This window comes from Natrix helvetica, assembly GCF_964273705.1.
Source record: "Natrix helvetica genome assembly, chromosome: 4".
Taxonomy (NCBI): Eukaryota; Metazoa; Chordata; class Lepidosauria; order Squamata; family Natricidae; genus Natrix; species Natrix helvetica.
In genome coordinates this window covers 73,818,981-73,846,612 of record NC_138550.1, presented here as the reverse complement: position 1 = coordinate 73,846,612, position 27,632 = coordinate 73,818,981, and the positions used below count along the sequence as shown (strand labels likewise).

At 40.7% G+C, this 27,632-nt stretch overlaps 1 protein-coding gene across 6 annotated transcripts in view; it reads right to left on the bottom strand.

Moving 5' to 3' along the window:
- RIN2 (Ras and Rab interactor 2) overlaps nucleotides 1–27,632 on the bottom strand; it is a 71,254-nt gene that overhangs the window by 23,656 nt on the left and 19,966 nt on the right. For 4 of the 6 annotated variants that reach the window (XM_081950106.1, XM_081950101.1, XM_081950102.1 and 1 more), the window contains exons 3-6: nucleotides 18,566–18,660; nucleotides 9,573–9,765; nucleotides 8,424–8,538; nucleotides 7,721–7,793 (exon numbers count right to left, since the gene is read on the bottom strand). In XM_081950106.1, the coding sequence (XP_081806232.1) occupies nucleotides 7,721–7,793; nucleotides 8,424–8,538; nucleotides 9,573–9,765; nucleotides 18,566–18,660 (476 nt within the window). Of the gene's footprint in view, nucleotides 1–7,720; nucleotides 7,794–8,423; nucleotides 8,539–9,572; nucleotides 9,766–15,928; nucleotides 15,994–18,565; nucleotides 18,661–27,632 lie in introns of those variants that run through there. The other 2 variants (XM_081950104.1, XM_081950105.1) reach the window with 2 other exon arrangements.

The following is a 27,632-nucleotide window of genomic DNA, read 5'->3' as shown; positions in this document are numbered from 1 at the left end:
ACCCAGATCATCTGTAAAAAGCTCTATTTATTTATGTTATGCATGCCTTCAAAAGTATCTCCAGAAAGAAACTATGGTAAGTTTTGAGACACATCAATTGACTTAACTTCATGTATAAAGTGCATGAAAATGCTAAACTGAAAAAATAAGTACGCTTGTCTCGAGAAACAGACAATTCTTTGAACCTGTCCCTACAGTAAAAGGAGTAAACAAAACTGCATTATTGCTCCCTCATTATTCGATTTTTATACAAACTCCATCATTAATTGCCTTAAAAAGCAGAACTCCACACACTGATCATTGCAGGAAGTAAGCACCAGTGTGACTTTACAGAGTTGAGGCAGTGCTCTTGTCACTGAATCTAATAGGACTAAAGGGGGGGGGGGGATGAGGGGCTTTTGTTCTTTAGGCTTCTTTTCTGTTTGACTCACCATTTAACTAAGCAGCAACAAATCAATGATTATGGTGCTCTTAAAAAGACCCCTGAGACTCAAAGAAGCAGTGGAACCACTTGGCCCTTTTTCTAAATGAGGGGAGTAAGCAAATATATTCTAGTTGCCATTAAACTCCTTGAACCCAACTTCTAACCCAACTCACTTCCACAAAAGTTGGTGTAGAATTAGAGTAGGAAAGCAAGCAACTCTGCTTGAGCCCAAAGTTTCTAGATTTTTTAAACATAATTTTTATTGAAAAAAGTTAGAGAAAGACAAAAGATAAAATAAAAAACAAAGAAAGCAATAAAGATAAGAAAGGAAAGAAAGAAAAAGATAATAAAATAATAAAAGAAGCAACCCCTGCCCCCTCATTCAAATTATGTTGAATTACAAAGATCCTTGTGTCTCAGATTCAAATCCTTTTCAATCAATAATCTACAAATCACTATTTCACCTTCTTTCATTTTCAGTTTAAAAAAATCCATGAAAGTTCCAGCCTTTTATAAAAACAGTATTTATTGCTTTATCCCTGACCAAACAGGTCAGTTTTGCCATTTCTACTAATCTTGTTATCTTTACAATTTCCCCTCCATTATGAGTATTTCAGTATTTCTCTGGTTTCAAGAAAAAAGTCACAACACTCTGCCTGGAATTAGGCCTACTCAAGGTTGAAACTAGTGTACAGGTTTTAGTGAATTGGTTTTATGGAGTGAGGCGAGGCACTTCTGAGGGAACACAACGGTTTGTTAGTAACAAAACAGCAGTCAGAACTATTTACAGCAACTTCAGCACCTTCCCTGCTTGACAGCTATTTATACAGAGCTGTCAAGCAGGGTAGCCAATGAGAACGGCCCGACAGCCCACGCTCAGCCAAGCTGTGTCTTAGCCAATCAGGCGCGGTTTGGCTGTTGCCGGCTGTCAGGTCGTAAGTCAAGGATATAACACTCCTTCCCCCCCAGCGAGGACGCAGGTGCGTAAGTTGCACATGCGTATTTGCTAAGGTAGACGGGGTGGCGCCGGACCCGCCCCGAACGCCTCAGTTGAGGAGGAGTCAGTGGCGGAGGAAGAGGTGCCCGTGGTAGCTCCTCCCTGAAGGGATTGTAGCTCCAGGTGACATCATCCCGGCCTGCACCAGAGGGTGGACCCGAAGGCCCAGGTAGGACTGGGCGAGGGGGCGCGTCTGACGGGTGTGAGTGCAACTGCCGGTAGGCGCCGTCTGGATAGGCGAGGCCTGACTGGGCGAAGGCCTCTGGGTGGGGCAAACCAGGAGGGGCACGAACGGAAGGAGTCGGCAAACAGAATGACTACTGGAAGGTGGCATCTGGGCAGGCAAGGCCTGACTGGGGGAAGGCCTCACAAGGAATTGTGTTTGTCAGTGGCAGCGGAATTGAGACTGGCTGCAAGGTGTCGGTGGCCGGGCTCGACGGGTCAGTTTGAGTGGATGTCTCAGTTGGGTGGCGGCGCCTTAGTTGATCCACATGGCGCTGCCACTTGGTGCCATCTGGGAGGTGGAGCCTGTAAGAACAGGGACCAGTTATCTGAGACGGTGGCGGCTACCCACCTAGTATCCCCCGTAAAACTCCTTGCCCAGACCAAGTCCCCCACCCTGAATATACGGGGAGGGGCCCCCAGGTTGCTTAGCTGTTCCCCTGAATAGAGTGGGTTCATTCTATCCAGGGGAGTCCGCAGGCGCCGGCCCATCAGGAGCTTGGCGGGGCTTTTGTTGTCAATGGGGCAAGGGGTGGACTGCTGACCTAAAAGGTAAGCGGCCACCCTTGCCGGCCAATCGCCCCATTCCATCCATTGCAGGCAGGGTGGTAGGGGGAGGTTGGCGCGTGGCGGATGCCCTGCACGGCCAAGAATTCCTGGAAGGCCGTGGACGCAAACTGCGGCCCATTGTCGGACACAAGCATGTCCGGCAACCCGTGTGTAGTGAAGCCCAGGAATTCCACCCTAGGCACAGCAAAAGAGCATTTGCTGGGCTTCAATTTGAGACCCGCGCCCCTGAAATGCTTGAGGACCTTCCTCAATACGTCAATGAGGTCTGAGCGGCTGTTTGCAGCAATCAGGACATCATTGAGGTACGGTACCACACCAGGGAGCCCATGGAGCAGACGCTCCATGAGGCTCTGGAAGATCCCCGGGGCTACGGAAATGCGGAATTGAATGCGGCGACAACGGAAAGCTCCACGGTGGGTGACGATGGTCTGTGCCGCCGCAGCCTCGTCATCCACCAGGAGCTGCGGTAGGCCTGCGCCATATCCAGTTTGGCAAAAATACAGCCCTGCCCCAGGGAATGGACCAGGTGCTGCACTACAGGGACTGGATAAGGGTTTGCCTAGAGGCCAAGGTTGATCGTTGACTTGTAGTCAGCGCAGATCCAGATAGACCCATCAGCCTTGACAGGGACCACTATTGGGTTCTCCCATTTAGAGTGGTCGACAGGCTCCAGGACGCCCTGCGCTAACAACCTGTCAAGCTCCTCATCCACTTTTGGCCTCAAGGCAAAAGGCACCCTGTGGGCTGTCAGCCTAATGGGAGCAACCTGGGGGTCTAAGCTAGGGGTCCCTTTGTACTCCCCCAGCTTACCATCGAAGACGTCAGCATATTCTGCAATGACGTCTTCAATGCCAGGGGGCGTGGCCGCGGTGTGCACCCCTATCAAGGATAAGCCCAGTGGGGCGAACCAGTCTAGGCCCAACAGGGCTGGCAGAGGTTTTTCTACCACCAAGACAGGAAGGCAGCCTTTAAAGTCCACCCTCACAGAGTAACAGCCCAGGGTGGGAATTAGACAGGAAGGCAGCCTTTAAAGTCCACCCTCACAGGGTAACAGCCCAGGGTGGGAATTAGAGTCCCCTGGTAGCCTTTTAATGTTTTGTCAGGCGGTGACAGCTGGCCAGGTGGCCCAGGAGAGGAGGGAGTGGGAAGACTTGGAGTCGACCTCCATGGTGCAGGGTGACCCTTCCAACAGGAGGGAGAGGGTCACTTTCTTGGAGCTGGCAGAAGCTTGGCTGACCGACTCTGCAGGGGTGGCAGGGACGCTCCTGTCAGCGGCGAAGCAGTCGTCTCTGCTGGGCTGCTGGTGGCGGGGCTGCGAAAGGCATGGCTGCGCTTGCTGGCCGTAGGCTTGCACGGAAGGCGATAGGAGATGAGGCAGTGTCAGGGAAGCCTGGCATACCTGAGCCAGATAGCCCTTTTTATTGCATCTGCGGCACACGGAAGCCTTGAAAGGGCAGTTGGGGCGAGCATGGTTGCCTCCGCACCCAAGGCAAACGGTCGGCATTTGATGGGCTGACAGCTGCGCCTGGTGCCTGGGCACTGCTCGTAAGTGGGCCACCTGGTCTACTTCATTGGGCTCGTCCAAAGGCACAAGCTCATCGATTAAATTCGTGCGGTTGGGTGGAGGAGGCAGCTGGTATTTGAACATTTCCACCGGAGACTGTTCTAATAGTTCAGCGGCTCTGGCCTCTTCCACCATTTGTTGGAGAGTGATCTCCGCCTGGGCTAGAAGCCGCCGCTTCAGGCGGGGGTCCTTGACGCTGCACACAAACTGCTCTACTAGTGAGTCGTCTAGATTGATGAACTTGCATTGTATTGTGGCGGTTCTCAGGGACTGGAGGAACTGGCTGACCGATTCTGCCTCCTTCTGAATGCATTGGCGGAATGCGTAGCGCCTGGCGATCCGTGAGGGTGTCGGCGCATAGTGATTTTTAAGCTTGGCAATCAGGGGGTCCCAATCAAGTGAGTGGACCAGCAACGGTGTGGCCAGGGCCGTGGCGGAATTGAACATGGCCGGACTGCAACAGCTCAGAAAGAAACTGCACTTTTGGTCAGCAGGCAGGTTGTGGTTCCCATTTGCAATTAAAAAACATTCGAACCGCTCCAGGAACCCAGCCCACGATTCACCGGCAGTTCCGAAGGGAGCGATGGGCGGCAAGGACGCCATGGCAGCATTGCGTGAGGGGATGACAGAAAGGAAAAAAAAATCTACGAGGAAATTGTCCTCGTCTGTTGCTTTGCTCCTAGGTGATTTTCCGTGGCCTCAATCCCACCTTTGTCGCCAGTTTAGTGAATTGGTCTAAGGAGTGAGGCGAGGCACTTCTGAGGGAACGCAACAGTTTATTAGCAACAAAACAGCAGTCAGAACTATTTACAGCAACTTCAGCACCTTCCCTCCTTGACAGCTATTTATACGGAGTTGTCAAGCAGGGTAGCCAATGAGAACGGCCCGACAGCCTGCGCTCAGCCAAGCCGCGTCTTAGCCAATCAGGCGCGGCTTGGCTGTTGCCGGCTGTCAGGTCGTAAGTCGAGGATATAACACTGGTCAGGATAGGTAATGTCTGGCAAAAGCTGAATTTGCTACCAGAAGGCTTGGGCTTGCTGATATTGGCAAATTGTATGTATCTAAAAGTTAGGATAGAGCAGAAAATGGCACAATGTCTGCTTTTATGGTTTTGCCAATGCTTTGGGGGATGGGATATGATCACCTAAGAAACACCTAGGATTGAAAATACTCAATATGGATAGGCAGGAAGATTAAAGCAGCATTTCAGCAAGCATATTATCTAGTCAGTACCACATAAGCCACCTACTATTTAAACAGCACAGTCTGCCAAAGTAACACACCATTTTCACTCTTGCTCACTTTGCCATTTTCCCATCAGTTATCCTTGAGGGCAGATATAAGGCCACACTTAGACTACTGCATCCAGTTTTGATCACCATGTTATAAAAATATGTAAAGACTTAGGAGGAGACGACTTCCGGCAGCCGAAGGAGACGGACGCGCACGTCCGCCTTTCTGCTGCTCTGGTGGGCTCCCCTGAAGTCTAGGGAGAGCACAGGGTGCCTTGGAGGGGTGCCCTGCCATAGGGGCGGCTCTCTGGGACCCCCTGGAACGGCGGCGGCCGCGGGGGGGGGGTCTCCAGCCTTGCCCCAGGAGCCAGGGAGCGTAGGGAGCGCGCAGAATGCCACCGCGCACTTCTCCGAACGCAGCCTGGAAGGAAATAATTAATTGGAATGAAACAACTGAAGAGCGGTGAGCCAAGGGGTCTCCCCAGATCTTTTACTATTCTTACACTTTTGACTGTTTTGCAGTTTTCCTGTTTTGTTTGTTTCAACTTCTGGAAGAGCTTAGATTGGGGGGGGGGAATTCCACCCCCCTTGGAAAAGCGGCACTTGAAAAATCTCTCCCTTTTATGGGGGAGAGAGAAAGTTTGAAAACTACTTTCACTTTCCTTAAATAATGGGGGGGGTTTCTTGGCTACAATTGCGAGAGAAAGGATGGCTGAACTGATTCTTCTCTAAACTATCTATGGGAACTTTGACTTTGTTGTTTCCTGACCACCTTGTACTGGCTGAGCCAATATGGCAACTTCCTACTTCTTCTTTGTCTTTATGAATGAGACTCCTCCCTTGGAAAACTTTATGGCTTTCAACTAATTTCCACCCCAGAGACTTCCAGGAGCCTCTTCAAGTACGTTATTCCCCTGGATTTGGAATATTTTGACCCACCTATTTGCTCTAGTTTTCTACTAGAGGACTTATTCTCCTTTGGACTAGTTTGTTTGGTGAATCCTACCGGCTGTGCTCTCCCACAGACGCCATCTCTTTGTACAGAATAACAACTATCTCTGAGCCTCATGATGGGTCCAAAGGAGGGAGGGGCTGAGGCTCAGCCAGTGAACAGGAGGGAGGACGCAACAGCTAGAAGACTCAGATCACAAAAGTGATTTGGAACACTATTGCAATTGTTGCTACAATGTACTTTCATGGAAGTGATACAAAACAAATGATTGAAACATACTGATGATTTTGTGTTAAACTTAAAACTGCTAATACTTATGTAAATGTTGATATTTTTCTATCTTTGTTTGTAAAAGTTGCAAGACCTGGGGGGGCTTCTCCCCCCCCCGCACGATGTAGCTGTCAAAATGTTTTATAACCCTATAACCCCTTTTCCTTGTAAAATTTTTAAAACAAATAAAAATTTAAACAATTAAGACTTAGGAAATAGTGTGGAAAAGAGCAACAAGATGATTAGGGGGCTGGAAGCTAAAACATGAAGAATGGTTGAAGGAATTGGATTTGTCTAGTCTGGTGAAAAGGACTAGGGATGACATGATAGTGGTGTTCCAATATTTGAGGGGCTGCCACAAAAAAGAAGGGGTGAACATATTTTTCAAAGCTCCGGAAGGCAAGACAAGAAACAATGGAGAGAAACTAAGCAAAGAGAGAAACTAATCAAAGAGAGAAGCAACCTAGAACTAAGGAGAAATTTCTTAACAGTGAAAACAATTAACCATTGGAACAGTTTGCCTTCAGAAGTTGTGGCTGCTCCCTCACTGGAGGCTTTTAAGAAAAGAGTGCACAGTCACTTATTTGGAATAGTTTAGGGTCTCCTGTTTGAGCAGGGGTTGGACTAGAAGACCTCCAAGATCTCTTCCAATTCTGTTATTCTGTTAAAAATTCCATAAAAGGAAAGCTTTGGGCCATGCAGGCAAGGGTCCTTAGAAACTCTTGCTCTTCTGCAATATTGTATTCCCTGCACACAGAAGTTTTCTTTGATAAATAAAAAACTTTTTTTAAAAAAAAGATTTACTCCACAAATTAACTGGTAAGTGGCAAAAATCTATTTAATTGCCTGCCAAATACCGAGATCCCTTTAGGAGCATCAAATTCATTTTGCAATATTTAATATATTATAATACTGAATTTATGAGAACTGAGCAAAGGGACTGACTTGTAATCTTAATAACAAAGTATCTTATCAATCAATCAATGAGTTTTAAAATTAAATATTTTAGTGTTTCACATTGTTAATAACATGAAAACCATGGTATATTAAATTGTTTTAATTATATTATTGTATTAGTTAAGACATGTTATAGATGTGTCAATCTAGCAGTAGTTAGTCCATCAAATTAGGTTAATACTTTATACCACATAAGTATTTTAATTTCTGTTTCCTTTATCTACTGTTTTCTTATTAACTTAGTATTTTATTTACTGTTATTTTACAGAAACTCTCTTTTTTAATGTCTATAAATTTAGTAATAAAACTGTGTTTTACTGATCAGTGAATGCAATGAAGCCCATTAATTCATTAATTCATTAGTGATGTTTCAGATATTCAAAATCAGCTGTCTGCTCAGTAGCCACTAAAAAAGTTAGTCAGCAGTTTATTCTTTTTCAGTTTGATTAAGATTCTTGATATTTGCATTAACAAGGCAACCACAGTTTAAGAAATATTAAAAAAAGACTGTCATAAGAACATTCTCCTTTACCTGCTAATACAGTAGAAAGCTATAAGCCTGAATAAATCAGCAAAACTTATTCCAGAGCCTTCCAAGGAAAAAGCTGAAAAGTAAAAGAAAACAGGCTCAATTGCACAATATAGGACCTCAAAAATACAGCAAAACATATTACCTACGTGGGAATAAAGCTGAAATTCATAAGCTATTGTTTGTTAATAAAGACTTTTATCACAGTCAGCATTTCTTTTCCATAATTCTTCAGTTGTTTTTGCTTAAAAATAGCAAAAAGTAGGAAATATTTTTAAAATGGTACACACTGACACCTGAGCTACAAAGAATCCAAGAATCCTAATTTGAAATGTTTAAATCTCATTGTCTATATTGGAGACTATTTGTCATGTAATCCACCAAAATAATAAAGCTCAACTCCGGAGATGCTCCTACATCTTGGCACAACACAAAAGTGTTTGGCCACTACTTTCTTGTGTGATTTTAGTTTTCTTTCCAGTCTAATACACAGCTCTGGAAATTCCTCATGGTCTCTCATTCTATTACCAATCAGCTTTGGTCCTTTTTGTTCACATGCATTATTTTGAGATGAATCAGTTCAGTTATTTTTCTGCTCCCTGCTGCACAGATTAATAATATTCCTTCAAAAAACACAATCAGTTCACCTGATGAATCTTCTATTCATTATGTCCAGCCAAGGAAAGACATATTGTGAACTACTTACTATAGATGCTTTCTTTTATTGCAAACTCTTTAAGGCAAAATCCCTTTAGATCATTTGGTAGGCGTAATGATAGGACTTTCTTCTGCATTCTTGATGACTTTCTAACAAGGAAAGTCTATTAAAAAACAAATCAGAAAAAAAGGCTTTAAACAGACTTAGTAGCCATGTTTTCAAGAATTTCATATTATGAACCTGCTTTGTCTCATCTTACATGCAAGTAAATTTGTAAGACTTAACTTGAGAATCCAAAATAAGCTACAAAGCTTAATATTTATTGATATTTTAATTACCCAGAACCTGTAAATGGCAAAAAATATTGCCAAACTTTGTTCATAATGTTTAATCATTTGATCTTGTAATATGCAGACATTAGATTTTTAAAATTGTTTGGGCCAAGAGTTAATGTTAATTCCATGTTAACACATAAGACAAATAACAAACTATGCAAGTGCTACTCCAGTTAGCCAATAAAATGTTAATAATTGCTCTCAGAATAATAACCTCTTTCCCATGTCTTTCTTTTTGAAAAAGTGTTGATACCGTAATGACAGAATAAGTGCGTACATATACAAATACGAAGTACCTACCAGAATCTTATGTTAAGTTGCCAGCTAAAATTGTCTAGTAGGGTAAAGGATGAACAAAGATTTCTAAGAGAATTGTTGCTAGTGAGAGTAGGCAGCACTGGCCTAGGAGAGTCACATAGCTGCCCTCATCTAAAGCAGATTCATAACGTGTATGAATATTAAAGTTACACGAATACAAGCAATCACATACACTTTTCTCTTCTGACTGGCTTCTAGCCACTATTCATATACATTAGTAATATAAAATGACACTATGAAGGAAGCTGTGATGTACGTCTGTTGGTAGAGTGCTGAAGGAGTTTGACTGGAATTGGGGGTTTGAGATGCCCTACAACCATGGAAACCTTTTGGGTTACTTTAGGCCAGTCACTGTCTCTCAGCCCAACCTATTGGAACAGAAAGCGCTATGAATTTTTGGAGAAAAGGTGGGATATAAATTTAAGAAGCTAAAAAGGTATTTCAGAATAGGAGAGAATGGACAGGGGTCTGATTCTAAAAGTAAGGCAATACCCCAGCAAAGTATTTCTCTTGTTTTCAAGGCCAAATTAAAGTTATTTCTTACTCCAGGAGGTTGAGAGCGTAGAATTTCCACTGCTTCAGCATCATTTAAGCCAAGCTGTAACCAGATAGGGTGGGTATGAAGAAGTTTATCTAGTATGCTGAGCTTACTGGGGAGACTATCATATCCAGAATCTCGTATGATATTTGCAAAATCTTTCTGATCCGGGCACACATCACCCATATCTTTCTCTAGGCTAAAACAACAGAAACAAACAAAAAACAAAACAAAATTAAAAGCCTAAATTTAAATTATTCAAAAATAATCTGTGCTTGTAAAACAACCTTCAACAATGTATCGTGTTCATAGATGAATAAAAATAAATATTAATTTGTGTTTGCATTCATTTTCAGCTGTATTTTATTGTAGGTGACCCTGAGAGCAACTCTGTAAGTTGATGTAAACTGTAAACTCTAAAACAAACAAGCCAAATCAGTAAACAAGTTGGTCCATCAGCAAATGGATTGGGCTACAAATGGAAATAGAAAAGGAAGTAATTACTTCTATTTCTCTAACACCCCTGAAGTGTTTGCAACAAAATTTCTAAGATCTGTACTAGCAGCACTCAGAGGGAGAGCCAATGGCCTTCTTAGACTAGATACAGGGATGTCTAAAATTGAAGTTAGGATATGGCAATTGATGTTATATTACAGGCTCCAGTTCTTTCATTGGAGACTCCTCCTATAAATCATGATTGAGGGCTACCCCTTGAACTAGACTAGAACAATGTCATAAAGCAAAAACTAATGACTAATGGGTTATGGCCAGAATCACTACAGACCTTTGGCTATGACTGCCAAACATACAGTTGTCCAAATATTTAATAACATTGAATTGGAAGTAAATACCTTTTAATAAAGAAATAGGATTTGGGTGACGAAGATTTTTTTTAGCAAATGGCCAACTATCTCTCTTGACATTTCCCAAACTAAGGAAATCTTTCTTTTGGGCAAGGCATAATATTTTGCCTTTAGCATTATTACAGGGAAGATACTCTAAAATCCCATTTGAGAAATGCATTTGCTTGTGTAGAACCAGAAATGTTGAAATAGTCCAGTATGTGATATTTTATTGTACCATCTATAGAGATATAGACAATACTTATATCCTGCATCTTTTACATCAGGACCCTAAGTGACTTGACAATACTTACATGACATCCTTTTTTTCACTGTAATCCCAGATAGTAGCAAAATACTGTGCAGCAGCCATCAAAATTAGGTGTCAGGATGAAAGGTCTCTCAGAACTTTAATATACTTTTATTTCAACAATTACAATTGATTGTACTTTTCTATTTTTATGGTTTTTTTTAGCTGTTTTCATTTATACTTCAGTATACCTTGGCTATAATAAAGATTCATTCATCTAGTCCTGTTATAGCTCCATCTGCAGATATAGCAGGGAGTAGTGTGTCCCTGTGCATGCACACAGCTCTGAAAAAGAATTACATGCCTTTAGCTAAATATGCTCAATTGTTTCCATGTGACCTGACCTATTAAAATGCCCAATTATACCCTTTTATTCAGCCTGTAAAGCCAATTTGTGGCAAGGTCTACATCAGAGGTGTCCAACTTTAGCAACTTCTCCAACCTCGCTGGGGAATTCTGGGAGTTGAAGTCCACAGGTCTCAAAATTGCTACGGTTGAACACCTCCCCCCCCCCAAGCTATATTATCCCAAGAAGCAGCAACTGGATGCCTTAATAATTTCAAAAGTGCTTTTTCAGTTCAAAATCCCAGTAAGAATGATATATGCGAGAGATAAGTAGATGTCAGCCAACAACCAATAATACATTCAGCTTCAAGCAAGAGCCAACTCCATTGAAATGAGCACAAGCAACAGCAATGGGATTCAAGTGTCTTGAGAGCTGTACTCCCCCACACTAATACAATGTAATCAATTGTTCAATATGGTTCTCTCTAATTTGAAATAGAATGCTATGTAGCTCTGTCCTACCATGTATCTTAGAAATTTTAGCTATGTTAGGCCATGTGAAGTTGCAGAGTTGAAATTTACAGTCAAATCCTGATCTGGGGTACTTGGCATCTTGATTTCCCTCTTATCACTGTAACAGGAGGAGTGGCAATGCCCACAGTGATTAGCACAATGGCTGTTCAGGTAGCAGTGGTGCAGTCAGTAAAGAATTAAGAGTATGGCTGAGCAGGATGGTGAAACATCAGCTGCATGCCTTAGTCATTAAGTGGGAGGGAGGAGTGAAAGGAAGTTGAAGAAGGTAACAACCGGAAGCGCCTCACTTCTGCTCAAAATTTCTGACCAAACAAGACAACCATACTAGACCTCTGACCAAACAAGAACCACTTTGTCTAATGGCTAAGGCACCAGGCTAGAAAGCAGGAAACCATGAGTTCAAGTTCTATCTTAGCCATGAAAGTCGGCTGAGTGATCTTGGGTCAGTCATTCTCTCTCAGCCCAACCCATCTCACAGGGTTGTTGTGGGCAAAATAGGAGGAAAGTGTGTTGGATATGTTTTCTGCCTTGAGTTTTTTGTAAAAATAATAAAGATGGGATAGAAATACATAAATTAAAAAATGCCACTGTTCTGTGAGCAATATAACACTATTTTGTTTATTTTCTTTACCTCTTCTATTTACCTCTTCTATTTAAACTCAAACTCTTAAAAAGTAAATACCTAAGTGGCTACTTTTCTTTATGTTAGGGTTTTTCTTAATATGAATAGAACACTGGAACAATACAGATACAAAGACTATTTGTTTTCCCCTCACAAAACTGTTATTGTACAAAATTAAACTCTTATTTTACTCTACTATCTTCTTGTTACTATACGTTTACAGCTATTCTTTTTGTATTCTTATTTATTCTGTAAATTTATATCTGTATGTTCCATTTCTATGTTCTGATTCTTGTGTTAGCACTGTTTTCTTAACTACCGTGTTTCCCCGAAATTACGACATGTCCTGATAATAAGACCATGCCATATTTTTCCTGTGGGCAAAAATATATGCCCTCCCCCAATAATAAGCCCCCTGGACAACCACCTCCTCCAGTCAGGCAGAGCGCCACTCACCAACCTAGCGATATCCCGAAGGTGCAAAGCCGCAGGAGCCTGGGGGGAGGGAGGCAAAAGCACTCATATTGCTTGACGCCTTTGGGATATTACTGGGTCGGTGAGTGGTGCTCTGCCCAGCAGGAAAGGGGCGTTGCCGGGCGGCTGCTCATGGTGGGACAAAGTGTCTTCCCGCAGCCAGCCCACAACCATAGAGCATAGTCCCAGAGCCTCTGCCGGAAGACTCAGCAGCGGATCTCCAGAGTTTGGAAGCTGGTTATGCTCTGAGCACGGTGGCGGTGGCGGCAGCAGCAGGGTTGCGGCGGCGCCTTGGCCCAGCCCTGCAGGGAGAGCTGGCCATGGTGAGGCTGGGAGGCACGCGAGCTGGAGGCAGAACAAGTGCTCGCGCAACCTCTCTTTCCAGCCAGGCAGAGTGCCATGCAGCTTAGCGCCTTTGGGATATTACTGGGTCGGTGAGTGGCACTCTGCCCGGCTAGAAAGGGGGGTGTCCGGGCAGCTGCTTATGAGCATGGTCACCTGATGGCAGCTTTGTTGCGCTGCTGCGACAGCTCAACACAGCCGTTTGCCCCGAGGCTGTGCCCAGCTCTTCGGGCACCCGCTTGCAAGAGAGCAACCACCCGGCAACCCCAAACCAATAAGCCCCCCCCAATAATAAGGCCCAAGCACAATTTGGGGGGGGGTGTCAAAAGAATATAAGACCCTGTCTTATTTTCAGGGAAACATGGTAGTATTTCTTTAAACTTTCCTTTTTTCCCAGGTCTATAGCTCTTGCAGCCAAGCTCTGCCCATTTGAATGTGAAAATCCTTTTCACTCCATAGACTTGTGAATGGGCTCATGATCTCTCCTCCCATTTCTCCATCACTTACAGGCCTCTGTTTCTGGAAGTGGTTTGTAGAGTTCTGCTCCTGGGCTGCTGCAAGTAGTAGCCTTGCTTGGGTTTGCAGACTCCGATGGGGCTCTTTTCCTCCCCTACCTCTCAGCAGTCATGCAGTTCCAATAATTGGAAAGGGTTTTTTTTGCTATCTGAAGATGACTGCTGAGGTTCTCATCTTTGAGTTGGAGTTTCTCTTACCCACATCTCTGCTATTCTCTAGTGTGACTCTTTTATTTGGGACACTCACACACCTGCTTGGTTTCAGTTCCCAAACACTTTTTGGGAACGCTCCTTCTCAGGTAGTACCAAAACTCTGGATCCCCAGGAAGGAAAATACCCTAGCCTAGGATGTGAGATCACTCTTTTCCACTTTAATTATTTTTGCCCAGTCAGTAACATCTGAGAGAGTTGACTCACTCCAAATTCTATTTGTAAAACAGTGTCATCTTGGAGGACCTAAGAGATGGGTCTTTTCTGTGGCTGCACTTGCCCTAAACCTTTTACAAATCTTTTACTTACTTATAATTACATAACTTTTGTCTTGCATGTTACTTGGTTTGGGGTTTTCCTCTTTCCTAATCACTGTCGGTTATTAATGTCTGGTGTTGTCATTATCATATTGTGGCTTTGGGTGACAGCTCTGTCTGCTTCTTTTTAAAATGTAATATGCAAGCTGCCTAGAGTTATCTTATCATTCAAGTAGCCTATGAGTTCATAAAATAAATTAATAAAAATGTCCCATTCATAAATAATGAAGTTCTTATTTCTCTGTCATCTCTACTGACCAGGAGCAAGCTTGCTTTTTAATATCTGTTCCCAGCAAATGATTGATTCTCTAATATTCCTATAAGGGGCGTTTGAAATTTATTCTTATTTTGCAAATGTGTATAAAGAGGTAAAGAAGTGTAAACCATACATGAGGTGTAAATCCTCTTGACTCAAAATTATCTACACCAATGTGCAAGCAAACATATTAAATACAAGAAGGTTACATACTTCTTTCCTCAACTTTTCTCTTGGGGCATTTCCATTTTGAAATTAAAATTTATTCTGAGAAGACCAGCTGGAATAAAGAAGCATATGGAGGCAAAAGGATTATCTTCTTCACACTCTCATTCTTTCTCTCCCTGCCTAGCATCATGCATAATTAGGTACCATTTTTGATAATGATGATACACAAAGAAGAATCCATTCTGTAGATCTTAAACCATGGATAGAAACAATGGCAAAAAAGACAATAAGTGCATAAACAGCACAGCTGATTCTTGAGGGAACATGCTTTCCCAATACAGTTGCATATTTCAATTTCAGATGAGCTCTCTTTCCTACCAGTTAACATAATTTGTTTTGGTCAGGATTCTATTTCACTCAGCTTATGTCCAGGCAATGTAAGCTATTTTCCTGGGTCCTTGAATCAGAAAGATAAATAGAAATGTGTACCGCCTACATACTAAGAATGCTGCATTGGTAGTATCCTTTTGTAAAAGTTGAAAAAGCATGAAAACGATAGAACTTTATAATACCTCATTGACAAATGCTCAGATATCAGACTAATGTCTTCCAGCACCACCTACTGGAGACTGTACAACAGACAAAACCAATTCAGAACAGGTCTACCTTGTTCAAAAAGATCATCATAATAATGAAATCTGCCAGATATGCCTCAAAATCAGCTGTGGCACTGTCTATTTCCTAGTTTTGATCACCTATAAAGGGAATTTCAACGAGACCCCAAATCAGACTAGAACTCAAACTGGACTGGGTGAAATAATATCTCATTTAATAACATCTCAATGCCGTTTAAATTCATCTGGAACTTAGTTGCTACCACTTGCTTGAACAGGTTGTTAACTACTTCAAAAAGACAGCATAGAATAAATATTAAGAACTCATCTTAAGCAATAATTAGCCTTCCTTAGTATTCCAGGGTTAGGGTTAGGGTTATCTCCTGTAAGAACACATTAATTAGTTCTATCGTTGAAATGAGCCATCGTCTGGCAACTTTACTAAATGGACAAGGATCAAGATTTAAGTAATGAGTTGGAATTATTGACAATCTTGTCCACAGCTTCTGAATATGAAAAATATCCATTACAACAGCACAAGCAAATGCTTCAGATACAGATAGTACTTGCCTTAAAACTGTTCTTTTAGTGACTATTCGAAGACACAACAGCACTAAAAAAAGTGACTTATAACCACTTTTCACACATGACTGTTGCAGCATCTCTATGGCCACATGATCAAAATTCAGATACTAGGCAACTGACTTATATTTATGATGGTTGCAGTGTCCCGAGATCATATGATCATCTTTCTGAAAAGCAAAGTCAATGGGGAAGGCAGATTCACTGAACAACCATGAAATCAACTGAACAGCTATAGTGCTTCACTTAACAACTATGGCAAGAAAAGTTGTAAAATGGGGCAAAACTGACTTAACAACTGTCTCGCTCAGCAACAGAAATGTTGGGCTCAATTGTGGTTGTAAGTCAAGGACTATCTGTACATGAAAAGATACATAATTAATCTGGGATACAGTGGTTTTACTTGCACGTACTTGGCATAATACCATTTGAACCTATTGGAAGTGGACAGGGTCTTTAGGACTGTGAGTTCAGCCACCTGCTCTCTAGATCCATGCCCCTTCTGGCTTGTGAAAGTGACTCAGGGCTGTTGGGTAGTTTTTAACAGCAGTGAGTTCTTGGAGTGAAGAGGTTGTTGTCAACCCTGAAGCTTATATATGTGTAGCCATGTTTCATTGTAGTCATTTCCTATTCTTTTTCTAAGCTTTTTCTGGGTATTCTGTAAGGGGATCAAACAAGGCTTCAGGCTCGCCACATTCTAGCAGTAGGAAGGGGGAGTTGTAAAGATAAGGGGGGATGTTATGGCTAGGTAGCATTTTTCCTGTGGGAACTGAGAATGTGCCTGCAGATGGCTGAAGATGGGAGTTTGGAGTCACCAGACAGTTGGACAGCTGATTGGAGAATGTGACTCTGGGGAAGGGGGGATTTTCAAACTTTTGCTTTTTACTGGGTGTAACTCTGGGGTTTGGTCAGAGCCAGAATTACGCCAAGATCTTGCCAATTTGATATGTTCCTAATAAACAGACTCTGACTGAATATAACTGCCTTGGATTGTTCATTCGGGGGACTTATTACTTGGAAGCTTGACAGTTGTTCCCTCACCTCTCAAGGAGCCTTTGGTTTACCTGTTCCTCAAGAAACCATCTCCAGGACTCCAATATCCTCTTTGGGGGGAAGGTGACTGAGAAGGTGGTTGTGCAGTAGCTTCAGAGGACCTTGGATGGAGGGAATTATCTGGAACTTTTTCAGTGAGGGTTCAGACCTGGGTATGGTATGGCAATGGCGCAAGTTGACTTTCGGATGATTTCTGGCACAGGCAGGATAGTGGACGTGGGTCCCTCCTTGCCTTATTTGACATTTCATCAGCTTTTGATACCATCCACCATGGCATCCTTCTGGAGTGACTCAGACGATTGGAGGTGGGAGGCACAATATTGTGATTCACCTTGTTTCTATGGGGTTAACTTCTGGTAAGTTAAGCAATGATGTGGATGTCCTTCTCAGGATCTGGAGGCTGTGACAATCTGGATAGGGAACAACAAGCCTCAACTGAACTCTAGTAAGGCTGAGTGGCCTTGGGTTTTGAGCTCCTATGCTTCTAAGACTACAATCTTTGGTATTGGAAGGGGTTGCACTTCCCCAGACAGACTCTGGACACAATTTGAGTGTTCTCCTAGACTCACAACTCCCTCCTGTAAGAGAGGAGGGAGAGGGAGGAAGGGAGAGAGGGGGGGAGGAGAGAAAGAGAGATTGATTTCTATTTCTTTAGAGATCTTATATGCCAATAATTACCATGCTTTAAGGTAATTTTTTTCAGGATATTAGGATTATCATAAAGTTTCCTGCCTCAGATCCTAATACCAGGTTCTAGCAGAAAACAAACAAGGTCAACATATACCCTCCAATACACGATGGACTACGTAATAACTGAGACAGGTCCATGATTTTCATTTGTTTATATGAGGAGCCACATAAGAATTTTAGTATGATTGTTTCTCTTATTTCTCTAAATTAGGAAACTTGGAAAATGCTTCAATGCCACGTCCAAGTTTGTTTCTATAGACTAAAACAAGACAACCCTCACACAATGAAGTAGATGGTTCATCAGCTGAATCCAAATCTTGAAGACTTACTAAATGATACAGACACTCAGAAATCCACAACTATCTCACAGGATGCCAATTAATGCAAAAGTCTTAGGACAGAGGACTGCTTCTACTTTCCCAGGCTTAGTTTGCTACAATATGAAGAAATCTTGCTGTTGACATAGGAGACATTAATGATTGCACACTGTCTTAGTAATTTTATCATTTATGTGATATCAGCATGCTCATGTTTTATATGCCCGAGGTCTTCCCATTTACTATGTTGTAGTTCACATTGCCAGCAATCTCACGCACACAAACACAAAGTGTGGAGATAATATTTCATTTAAAAACCTACACATTGTTTTCAGTTCAGTAAATTCAACTACCATCAACAAAGCTTAAAGACAAATTGAAGTACAGAACTGATACAAACTGAAATAGAATTTTACACATATTTGATTCTACTGAATCTGAATGAACTAGCACACTTCAGTGCTTTTTAGCAGAAAATATTTTTTTCTAATTTTAAAAATGTGGTCCATTTTAAGTAATAACCTTTTAGCAATTAAGTCTTAAAGAAAGGTAAGTTTCTATACGTTTTCTGTAAAGAACCCAAATGCTAATGAATGAATTCTTAATTGTGGAATACGGATCAAAGGAAACCTTCACTTTTTACAGGAAGTTAGGAATACAGCATAAACAAAGAGAAACATAAAGTATAGCATTACATTACTAGCTACTGCCAAAGCAAACCATTTTAAAATGCATCTAAAACCCAAATATTTTTCATAGTTTAAAACTATAAACAATATATACTGAAGAAAACCTCCTTCTTAATTTACACAACACACCCTTACATTAGCCCACCAAATCAGTCTAGTGATACGGAATTTTAATTCACCTTGGTAAGCTTGTGCGTCCAGCGTCCAGTGTCAGATCTGTGTGTACCATTTCCTGTTTCAGTTCTCCGATTTCTGAAGCAATTGTGTCAATTAGCTTGAAGGACAAAAGCAATATGACATCAGAAAGTGGAAGGTGTGGAAATAAAAGAATGGACAAGATGAGTCACTTAGAATTACAACTCATTTCACCCTGCCTAATTCTGACTTCCTGTTCTTAAGAGGAACCAACATGTATTTCATTCAGTCATATATAAAATCAGCTTGTAGTGAACATACCTAATACTCCTTCTTCTCCTCTTTTCCCTACAACACCTACCCTTGAAGTCGGTTGGGCTCAGAGAGAAGACTGGCTCATGGTCACCCAGTTGGGTTTCATCCCTAAGGCAGAACTAACAGTCTCCCAGTTTCTCTCCTGGTGCCTTAACCACTAAACCAAAATCATTAAATAAATGATTTGTAAAATTCTGTTTAAGATTTGTATTGTTACTGAACTGATACTGGAAGAGAGAAAAAAATATGCAAACAATAAAAACGAAAATAAATAAAAGGCATATGTGTGTGTGTGTGTGTTTAAAGTTTGATCACACAGAATATCATTTTCCATACATTGTTAAAGAACCCATGCAAAAAGAAGAGAGTGAACAAATATCAATAATCCAAGATTATAAAACCAGGGTGGCACTGTCTTTCAGTTGTAAAGAGGATTTTTTTTTTGTTAAGTCCCAACTTGATACTTTCACATCTCTTCATCAATGTTCCCTCTAAGCTGTGCGGATGCACGGCCGCGCACGTGACAAGAAAACACTGCACAGCAGTTTCCAACTGTCGCTCAGTGATTGTTAATGTCACAGGCACAGCATGATATACAGGAGATCCAGAGAGAATAAACTCCTCTGTCTGCCTTTTAAAGGAGAGGTAAGTGTTAAGTTGGAGCTTTGGGCTGATTTTATGTGGGGATTATTAAATCTTGGGAAAGGGAGGACAGTAGAAGGAACGGGGAGTCTTTCAGACTGGGAACCTGTGTAGTTTTGCTGGTAGTGTAAGAAGCCAATTCCCTCTCAGAAAGCTGTAATTGCAAGAGTTCATTTGAGCAGTTGCTCCCTTTACAGTATTTTGCATTCAGCTTCTCTGCACCCATTCTTAGGATTTTTTGCAGGATTCAGACGCTAAACATCATCTTCCACTTGCTACTGTCCTGCATTTATAGGGGGCTTCTGCTCTCTCATTCCATTTCTCCAAAAGAAAAATCTATGAAGAGGGGAACAGACAGAATATTGCACATGCCTTTTCCTTTTCACTCTAGGAATTCAGTATCTAGAAGCGAAATAATCTTCTCCCCTTCCCCTTCCCTTCCAAGCTGAACTTCTAGCTTAGCTAAAGCTTTTTCTTTTGCTCCATTCCTTGTGGCATTTCCCGTAGGGAAGGTAGAGCATCTTTCTGAAGGAACTTGGTGCACTGAACATTTATGCGTTGAGGGAGGGATGCCAGTTAGGTTTATAAGTGGAAAATGAAAGGAATTGTGAAGAGGGATAAAGTCAACTGGAAGGCAGGACCCTGGATCCAATGTGGGTGAGAATTCCTCAGTCTTCATTTTAGAAGAGTCTCTGCAGGAGTCTCTCTTATCATATTGCAAACAATTTGATTCCCTTGCAGTCAACATAAAGAGTCTTCATATAAAGAAACATTCCAAATTTTGGATATATAATTCAAAAGCAGATCTCTAAACTCTATTATGTTTCCTAAAACCATACAAACAAACATGAAAATTAAATAAAAATGGAACAATAATATGATAAGCTTTTATATAATTTATATAAATTTTCCCTCAATTGGTTTAGATTCATCCATTCTGGGAAATTTTGTATGATTGAAATATATTTGTATCCCATTAGTGTGAATTATAATTATTGAAATGAAGCACTTAATTTCTCAGGGATTTAAATACCAACCCAATTTCTCTGAACCACTAAGGAGTTCTAAGAAGCAACTAACAATGAAGTGAATTGTACACTAGTAATAGTGTATTTATGAATAAATCATATTACAGATTTTCAAATATTACATATTAGTTAGGCCCGTGGACTATTGTAAATGTCACCAGTACCTCAATGCAAATGAAATGCTCTCTTATGTACAAACTGAAAAATTCTACACCTATTTTCTTCATAGTGTTTTCCTGCAAGTACAGAACCTGCTTTTTTTCAGATCAACCAACCAAGTATTGATCCTTTGGGTGCAACATTTTCTCAAAATGCATGTGAATTTTGAGTTCATTTTCTTTTCAAATGTTGGGCTTCCATCCATAAATATTAACTGTGTATATATTATCAGAAAATTACATTGCTCTATTCACTCAAGGCTTCTGCTAACATTTTATGGCAGGATTTGTTATGCGCAACATCTCAAAATCAAGTTTAAGGTCACCTATGACAAGTATACAATTTTTAATATAACTTTATTAAAATTTTAAGATGAAACAAATATTTAGAATAAAAAAGAAAGAGAAATAAAAGATATAGAAGAACAGAAACAATAATCCAGTAGAAAAGAAATTACTTCGAATTTTCTTTTATAGCAGTTGTAAGTATAAATGTAAATTAATATTTTATTTTGCTTATATTTCTCTATAATCTATTTTTCTAATTATCAAATCATATATCATAATTCGTTTTTTCAGTTTGTAAAAAAAAGAATAAAGTATTTCTAATCAGCGTTAAACTTAGGCAATGTTCTGTCTCTACCCTGTTTCCCTGAGAATAAGACCTCCCTGAATAATAAGCCCAATCGGGCATTTGAGTGTATGTGCTAAAATAAGCCCTCCCCCCCACAAAATAACCCTTCCCCAAAATATTGCAACACAGCAGCAGCCATGAGGTGACCACGCTCACTTCCTCCTGTACCTCAAAAATAATAAGATCTCACCGAAAATAAGGCCAACCACTTATTTCGGGGGGGGGGGGATAAGACCCTGTCTTATTTTTGGGGAAACACGATAATTAAACTGTCATGTTCACCATCTCAGCAAGTTCCATCTTCTATGACAAGTATATAATTGATGTTGAAAGAATGAAATCAAAGATGTGATAGTCACTTAAATGTACATGCTATCATTTTGTTTTTTAAGTAATAGTTTGTGCCAAGAATTCCATATTCAGAATTCCTTGCCCCTGTTTAAGGATCTGATATATGCATACTACATAACTCTGTCATTATTTGTTTCAGAAATTTGATGAATAAATCATAAGTGTTTGCACATAATGTTAGTCCATAATCACGCCTACTTACAGACCACATATGTGCCATGTTGGACCTCTGCCTGACCACTATCTATTTTAAATACAATGAAGGTTTCTACAAACAAAAGCTGCACTATGTGTTCACCTATGTCCCCCATTGCCAATCTCTACATGGAAGATGTAGAAACCAAAGCCCTAAACTCTTTCACAGGATTTCCACCCACCCACTATAGGTATGTGGGCAATATTTGGGTCAAGAAAAAATACGGGAAGTGGAAGCCTTCACCAAACACATCAATTCTATGGAAAGATAAATTAAGTTCACACAGGAAGATGTTAAAGAAAACAGTCTGGCTTTTCTAGATGGTGAGGGAATATTAAGGAAGGCAGAAGCATTAACACTGAAGTTTACAGAAACCCCCTCCCCCCAGAAATCAGTGTTTACATTTTGATTCTCACCACCACTTGAGCAGAAAATGGGACTGATCAGAACTAGGCTACCACCAGGCTAAAAGTGTGCCTATCAATAAAGAGGGAAAAGAAGAAAAACTAAAACATGACATGGAATCCCTCAGAATTTGGGATTATCCTAACTGAGCCTTCATCAAATCCAGAAAAAGATACAACAGGAGTTCTTCCATTACAGACAGAGAGAATAACAAACATAGCAATGTTTTCATTCCATACATTGTAGGAATATCTGAAAAGATCAGGAGAATTGTCAACCCACACAACATATTCCCATCCTGCTTACAATCTTTTTAGACTGTTGCCTTCTGGCAGAAGATACAGAACAATTAAAACTAGGATCACACGTCTTCCGAATAGCTTTTATCCCAGAGCTATAATTGCACTCAACAATGAACTGAAGGGTCACCATCAGTGAGCTATTGGACAGCACTACTTGGTCTGTTGGGTGGATGTTTGGGTGGTTTAGGGGCAGGAAATTTTTTGGTGTGTGTGTGTGTGTGTGTTTGGGGATTGTTATGTGTGTTGGGCCTGGTCTCTGGGTGTTATGTGAATTTCGTTGTATGTGTAAACTGTGTATATACGTACAATGACAAGTAAAGTAATATATAAGTACACTTTAAACTTAAGAATACACTAAGGCAGAATCTCATCTACCCCAAGGATAAAACGTACAGACAAAAACTGAACGTGATATATGCAATATAATGCAGTGAGACATATGCAGATCTGTACATTGGTGAAACAAAACAACCAATTCAGAAGTCCATTGCACAATATAGGAGATCAAACCCACCAGGACAAAATTCAGCATTTGAAAAAAAAAAAAGGTCACTCTTTTGATGACAACAAAGTTCAAAGTCATCACAACTGATGAAGTTCCTTGAATGTTTTGTTCTTCTTCCTCAAGGAAAAACAGTCCAGTTTCTTTTTGAAAAATCATATTGAGACAACCACATCTACAATTCCTATTAATGGAGAATTCAAAATTAATTATGTCATATCATTTCTAATACCATAATATTGTTGTGTGCAAAAACAGGGGATCTGAGTAAGCAAGATGAAGTATAAGCTAGCATATCCTAAAGAATGTAAAATTGAAGGCAAAAGGAGAAGGGGATGGCAGGGAATGAAATGGTTAGGTAGTGTCATTGATGGGTGTGTGAGCGTAAATGGGGAAGGATGGGTGGAAGAGATTACTCAAGAAGCCTGACTAGGAAATAGCGTACAATCACCTTCTTCAAGAATACATTTCCTCTCATGGAATGTGGCAGGATGGAAAGGAAGTTGGTGTATGGATGACTGTATTAAATTTCTAAACGGGTATCAGGTAATCGCCTTGCAGGAGACTTGGGTTAGTGGTGATGAGGCCCCTATTGAGCTCCCTGGGTTTAATATTTGGCAGCTACCAGCAAAGTGGGTAGCTATAAAGGGAAGAGCCTCAGGAGGGCTGTGCATTTTGATAAAAGCCGAATTAGGATGGAAGGGAAGCGAGATATGCTTGGACTCTGGCCCTTTATTTTCTCAAGCAATCCATTTGGCATATGGAGGGAAGTCAATAGTATTTATAAATGTGTATGTTAACCCAGCAATGGACGACCTGTGGGAGGCACTGGAGGTAAAGATATTAGATATACGGAAAAAAATTATAAAAACACCTCTAATTTTGCCAGGAGATTTCAATGCCCGTGTTGGCCCCTCGTTGGAGCCTTTTGTTGAAGACGGTACAATTCCAGATGATTATTTACACAACCAACAATCATGGAACTCCCAAGATAGGAAAAAGAATGAAGATGGGGGGAAATTTCTAACAATGGTATACAATTGTAACCTTCAAATTGTAGGCCAGTATTCAGAGGTTAGAAGGTACCCATAACCTTTTTTGGTCTCAAGGCATGTAGCTCTATCGATTACTTTCGTGTTTCTCACAGCTTAGTCTCATGGGCTACTTCGGTCTCGATGTTACCAAGGCCTGAAAGTGATCATCTTCCAATTGAGATGTCCCTGGTATTTCCTTCTGATTTAAGGAAAAAGAATCAAATAATTCAACAAATAGGCCACAACTTGGAAATAGCCCAGGAGAGAAAGCTAACATGGAAGAGAGTTGACGGGAAAGTAGTGACAGAATTTTTGAATTCACCATGTATGGAAACCCTAGCGCTTATATGCTCGAATAGTACAGGTGAACAAGAGCTTTTAGTATTTTTTTGTGGAAATATGCCATAAATTGAAACATTTTTTCATGACTACTAAGCCAAAGGGCCAGTCTGATCATAGTCACTCATAGTCACTCAACATGGCTTGATAACGAATGCAAAGATAGGAGAAAACAGCTCAGGAAATCACTTAGGAAACAGCCCAAACATGGAATTACAGAAGGAGTATATCACCATGAGGCAGAAATATAAGCAGCTAATGTAGAAGAAAAAAGCCTCTTATAATGATAATTTATGGGCTGGCTTAGAACAGGCAGCAAAGCTGGCCTCACTTACACTCTTCTGGTTGGGGGTCTCAAAAATTATTCAAGATAGAAAATCAGCAAGTGACCCAAATATTACTGCAGTAAGTTGGGAGAGGCATCTGGCCACTCCAGCAGTAGCGGAAAGTTCTGATGACGTGATATCTTCTCTTAGCCTGAAACAGGGATATGAAGCCTTACCCCAGTGGGCAGAAGTGTCAAACATGGAGGTGAGGTGTTTAAGCTCTTCCCTGAAGTCAAACAAAGCTCCAGGACAGGATGCGCTCCCGGCATCGTTATTTAAAGAAAACATAACCTGGTGGGCGCCTGTCCTGGTGGGTCTCTTTACATTTATTAATAGAACAGGGCAAATTCCTGCTAGCTGGCTCACATCAATAATTATTCCACTACATAAAAAAGGCTCTAGAGATAACCCAGATAATTTCCAGTTAATTAGTTTAATCGATATTTCAGCAAAATTTTATGCTAAGTATTTACTGCATAAATTGGAAGATTGGATAAAGAGAGATAACATTCTAGCTGAAGAACAGACAGGCTTCAGAAGCGGAAGATCTCCTATGGACAATTGTTTTGTATTGGACTGTCTAATAACAAAAGTTTAAGTTTTGGAAAAAAACACTGTAAGTGGCATTTATAGTCCTAAAGGCTGCCTTCAATACAATTAATAGACAAATATTATGGGATAAATTAGAGGCCATGGGAATGGAAAAGAAATTGCTATATTTAATTAGATTGTTATACATGGAAACCCAAGTTAAAGTTCGAGTAAACAGGACAGGATCGGTAACAAATGCAATCCCAATAAATAAGGGCATAAGACAAGGTTGCAGAAAATGACAGGCTTTAGACTTCTCAGGATACAGGAAAAGTTTATTTGGCAGCCAGGTTCAGAAACATTAGCCCATGGCTAATATTGTGAATTTCTGAACAATCTTTATTATTGATGCACGCATTCTTATACATTCTCAAAGACAGTGTAACACGGAAACACTTTACTCATTTCTTATTGGTTACCTTGAGGAAAAAGCCTTATAAGGAGATGGGGGCCTTACTTCTTACATTTTAATCCATATTTTATTCTACTTTAACAAGGTTGCATTTTAGCTCCAACACTTTCAATGTATACTTAAACGACTTGCCAAAATGTTTGGAAGACATATCTCTCCATGGGCCTAGTATAGGAACAAGACAGGTAAATTGCTTGTTATATGCTGATGATATAATTTTGATGTTGGCCTCACAAGTGGGGCTAAGAAGGTCACTTGGGAGGTTGGCAGCATATTGCATAAAGAATCACTTGATAATTAACGTAGAGAAATCAAAGGTAATGATATTTAGCAGGCAACAAAAGATGAGGAAATGGATTTTAACTGGCAGAAGAATAGAACAAATTTAGTCATTTACCTACTTAGGGATAGTATTCCAAATGGTAAATGGAATAAACATGTAAAAGCCGGAGCTCAGAAGGCTCTGGCTCGGACGGCCCAATTAAATAAAATTATCTTAGAGAAAACTCCATCTTCATTAACCCCCGTGTTAAAGGTCTTTCAGGTGAAAATTGAACCAATACTTACCTATGGGGCAGAGATATGGGGGTTAGTTAAGTTGCCTGGGTTGGAAATCACTCAAAATAAGTTCTTGAGGAGAATCTTGGCTGTGTCCCCTGGAACCCCAGCATGCGTAGTGAGGGCAAACTTGGGAGTACATGCGATTGGCACAAGGGCCATGTTGAAGACTGTTTATTACTGGCTAAGAATAATTGAGATGGAGGAAGGGAGGTTAGTAAAGATAGCGCTAATGGAGCAGATTACCTCAAGTAATAAAAATTATTGGTTATCAAGAATTTTGAAGTAGGTATCAAGCTTTGGCATTTCTTTAAACTGGCAGCAGTACGATCTTAGACAGATCAGATCTTGGATTGCACAGAGATTTATGGATATAAGTGCACAATCAGACACTGCACAAGTGACAGCAGCAAAAGTTTGCCCCTGGCTATCAGTAAATAAACAAATTTTTAAAATAGAAAAATATTTAACTTCGCCTTTATCTCCCGTTATAAGGAGATTTTTTTCAAAATTGAGATTGGACCAACTTCAAACAAACATGCTTTGGGGCAGGTATAAGGGGATCCCTGCAAGTGAAAGAATCTTTTTATGTGGGACGGGGAAAGTTGAAACAATATCCCACATAATTTTTGATTGCCCCCTATACTCAGATTTGAGGGAACACCAGTTGGGTAGGATCTTTTATACCAGTACTCCTAAGTCCAAAGAGCGCTTTTTGCAACATTGTTTGTTAGGTACTAATTTGCAGTTGGTGAAATGGATTGCCAAATTTACTGTAAAGTTGATGGAAACAAGGACAAAGTTGGTGCAGCAGAACACGGTAGATTGTAGGAAAGACCACTTGACGGGGTAGACGTAGGGGTGACATTGTAATATAGTTTTAAGCATATTTAATTTGTAATTTAAATTATTGCACTCTATATTCTGTTTATATTTTAAATTGTATTTTATTCCATTTACATTTTAAATTGTGGTTTATTTCAATCTCATTTTAAACTGTAGTTTTTGTCTCTGGAACTTAGTACTTTGATATGGCCCAAGGCTAATCAATAAAGATTGATTGATTGATTGATGTAGTGAACATGAATTTGGGAAAACTCCAGGAGACAGTGAGGACGGGGTGGGTGGGTAGTGTTCTGTAGTTCATGGGATTGTGAAGGACATGACTGAACGACAACAAAAGAAAATAAAATCTTACTATTTTGAAAAGATAGGAGTTTGAAGAGATAAAAGTTTTAAAGAGATATCAAATTTGAGATTGTGAAGTTATTAGAACTCACTGTAAGGTAAAATTTAAATCTTCTGTCCCAGCTGTGAT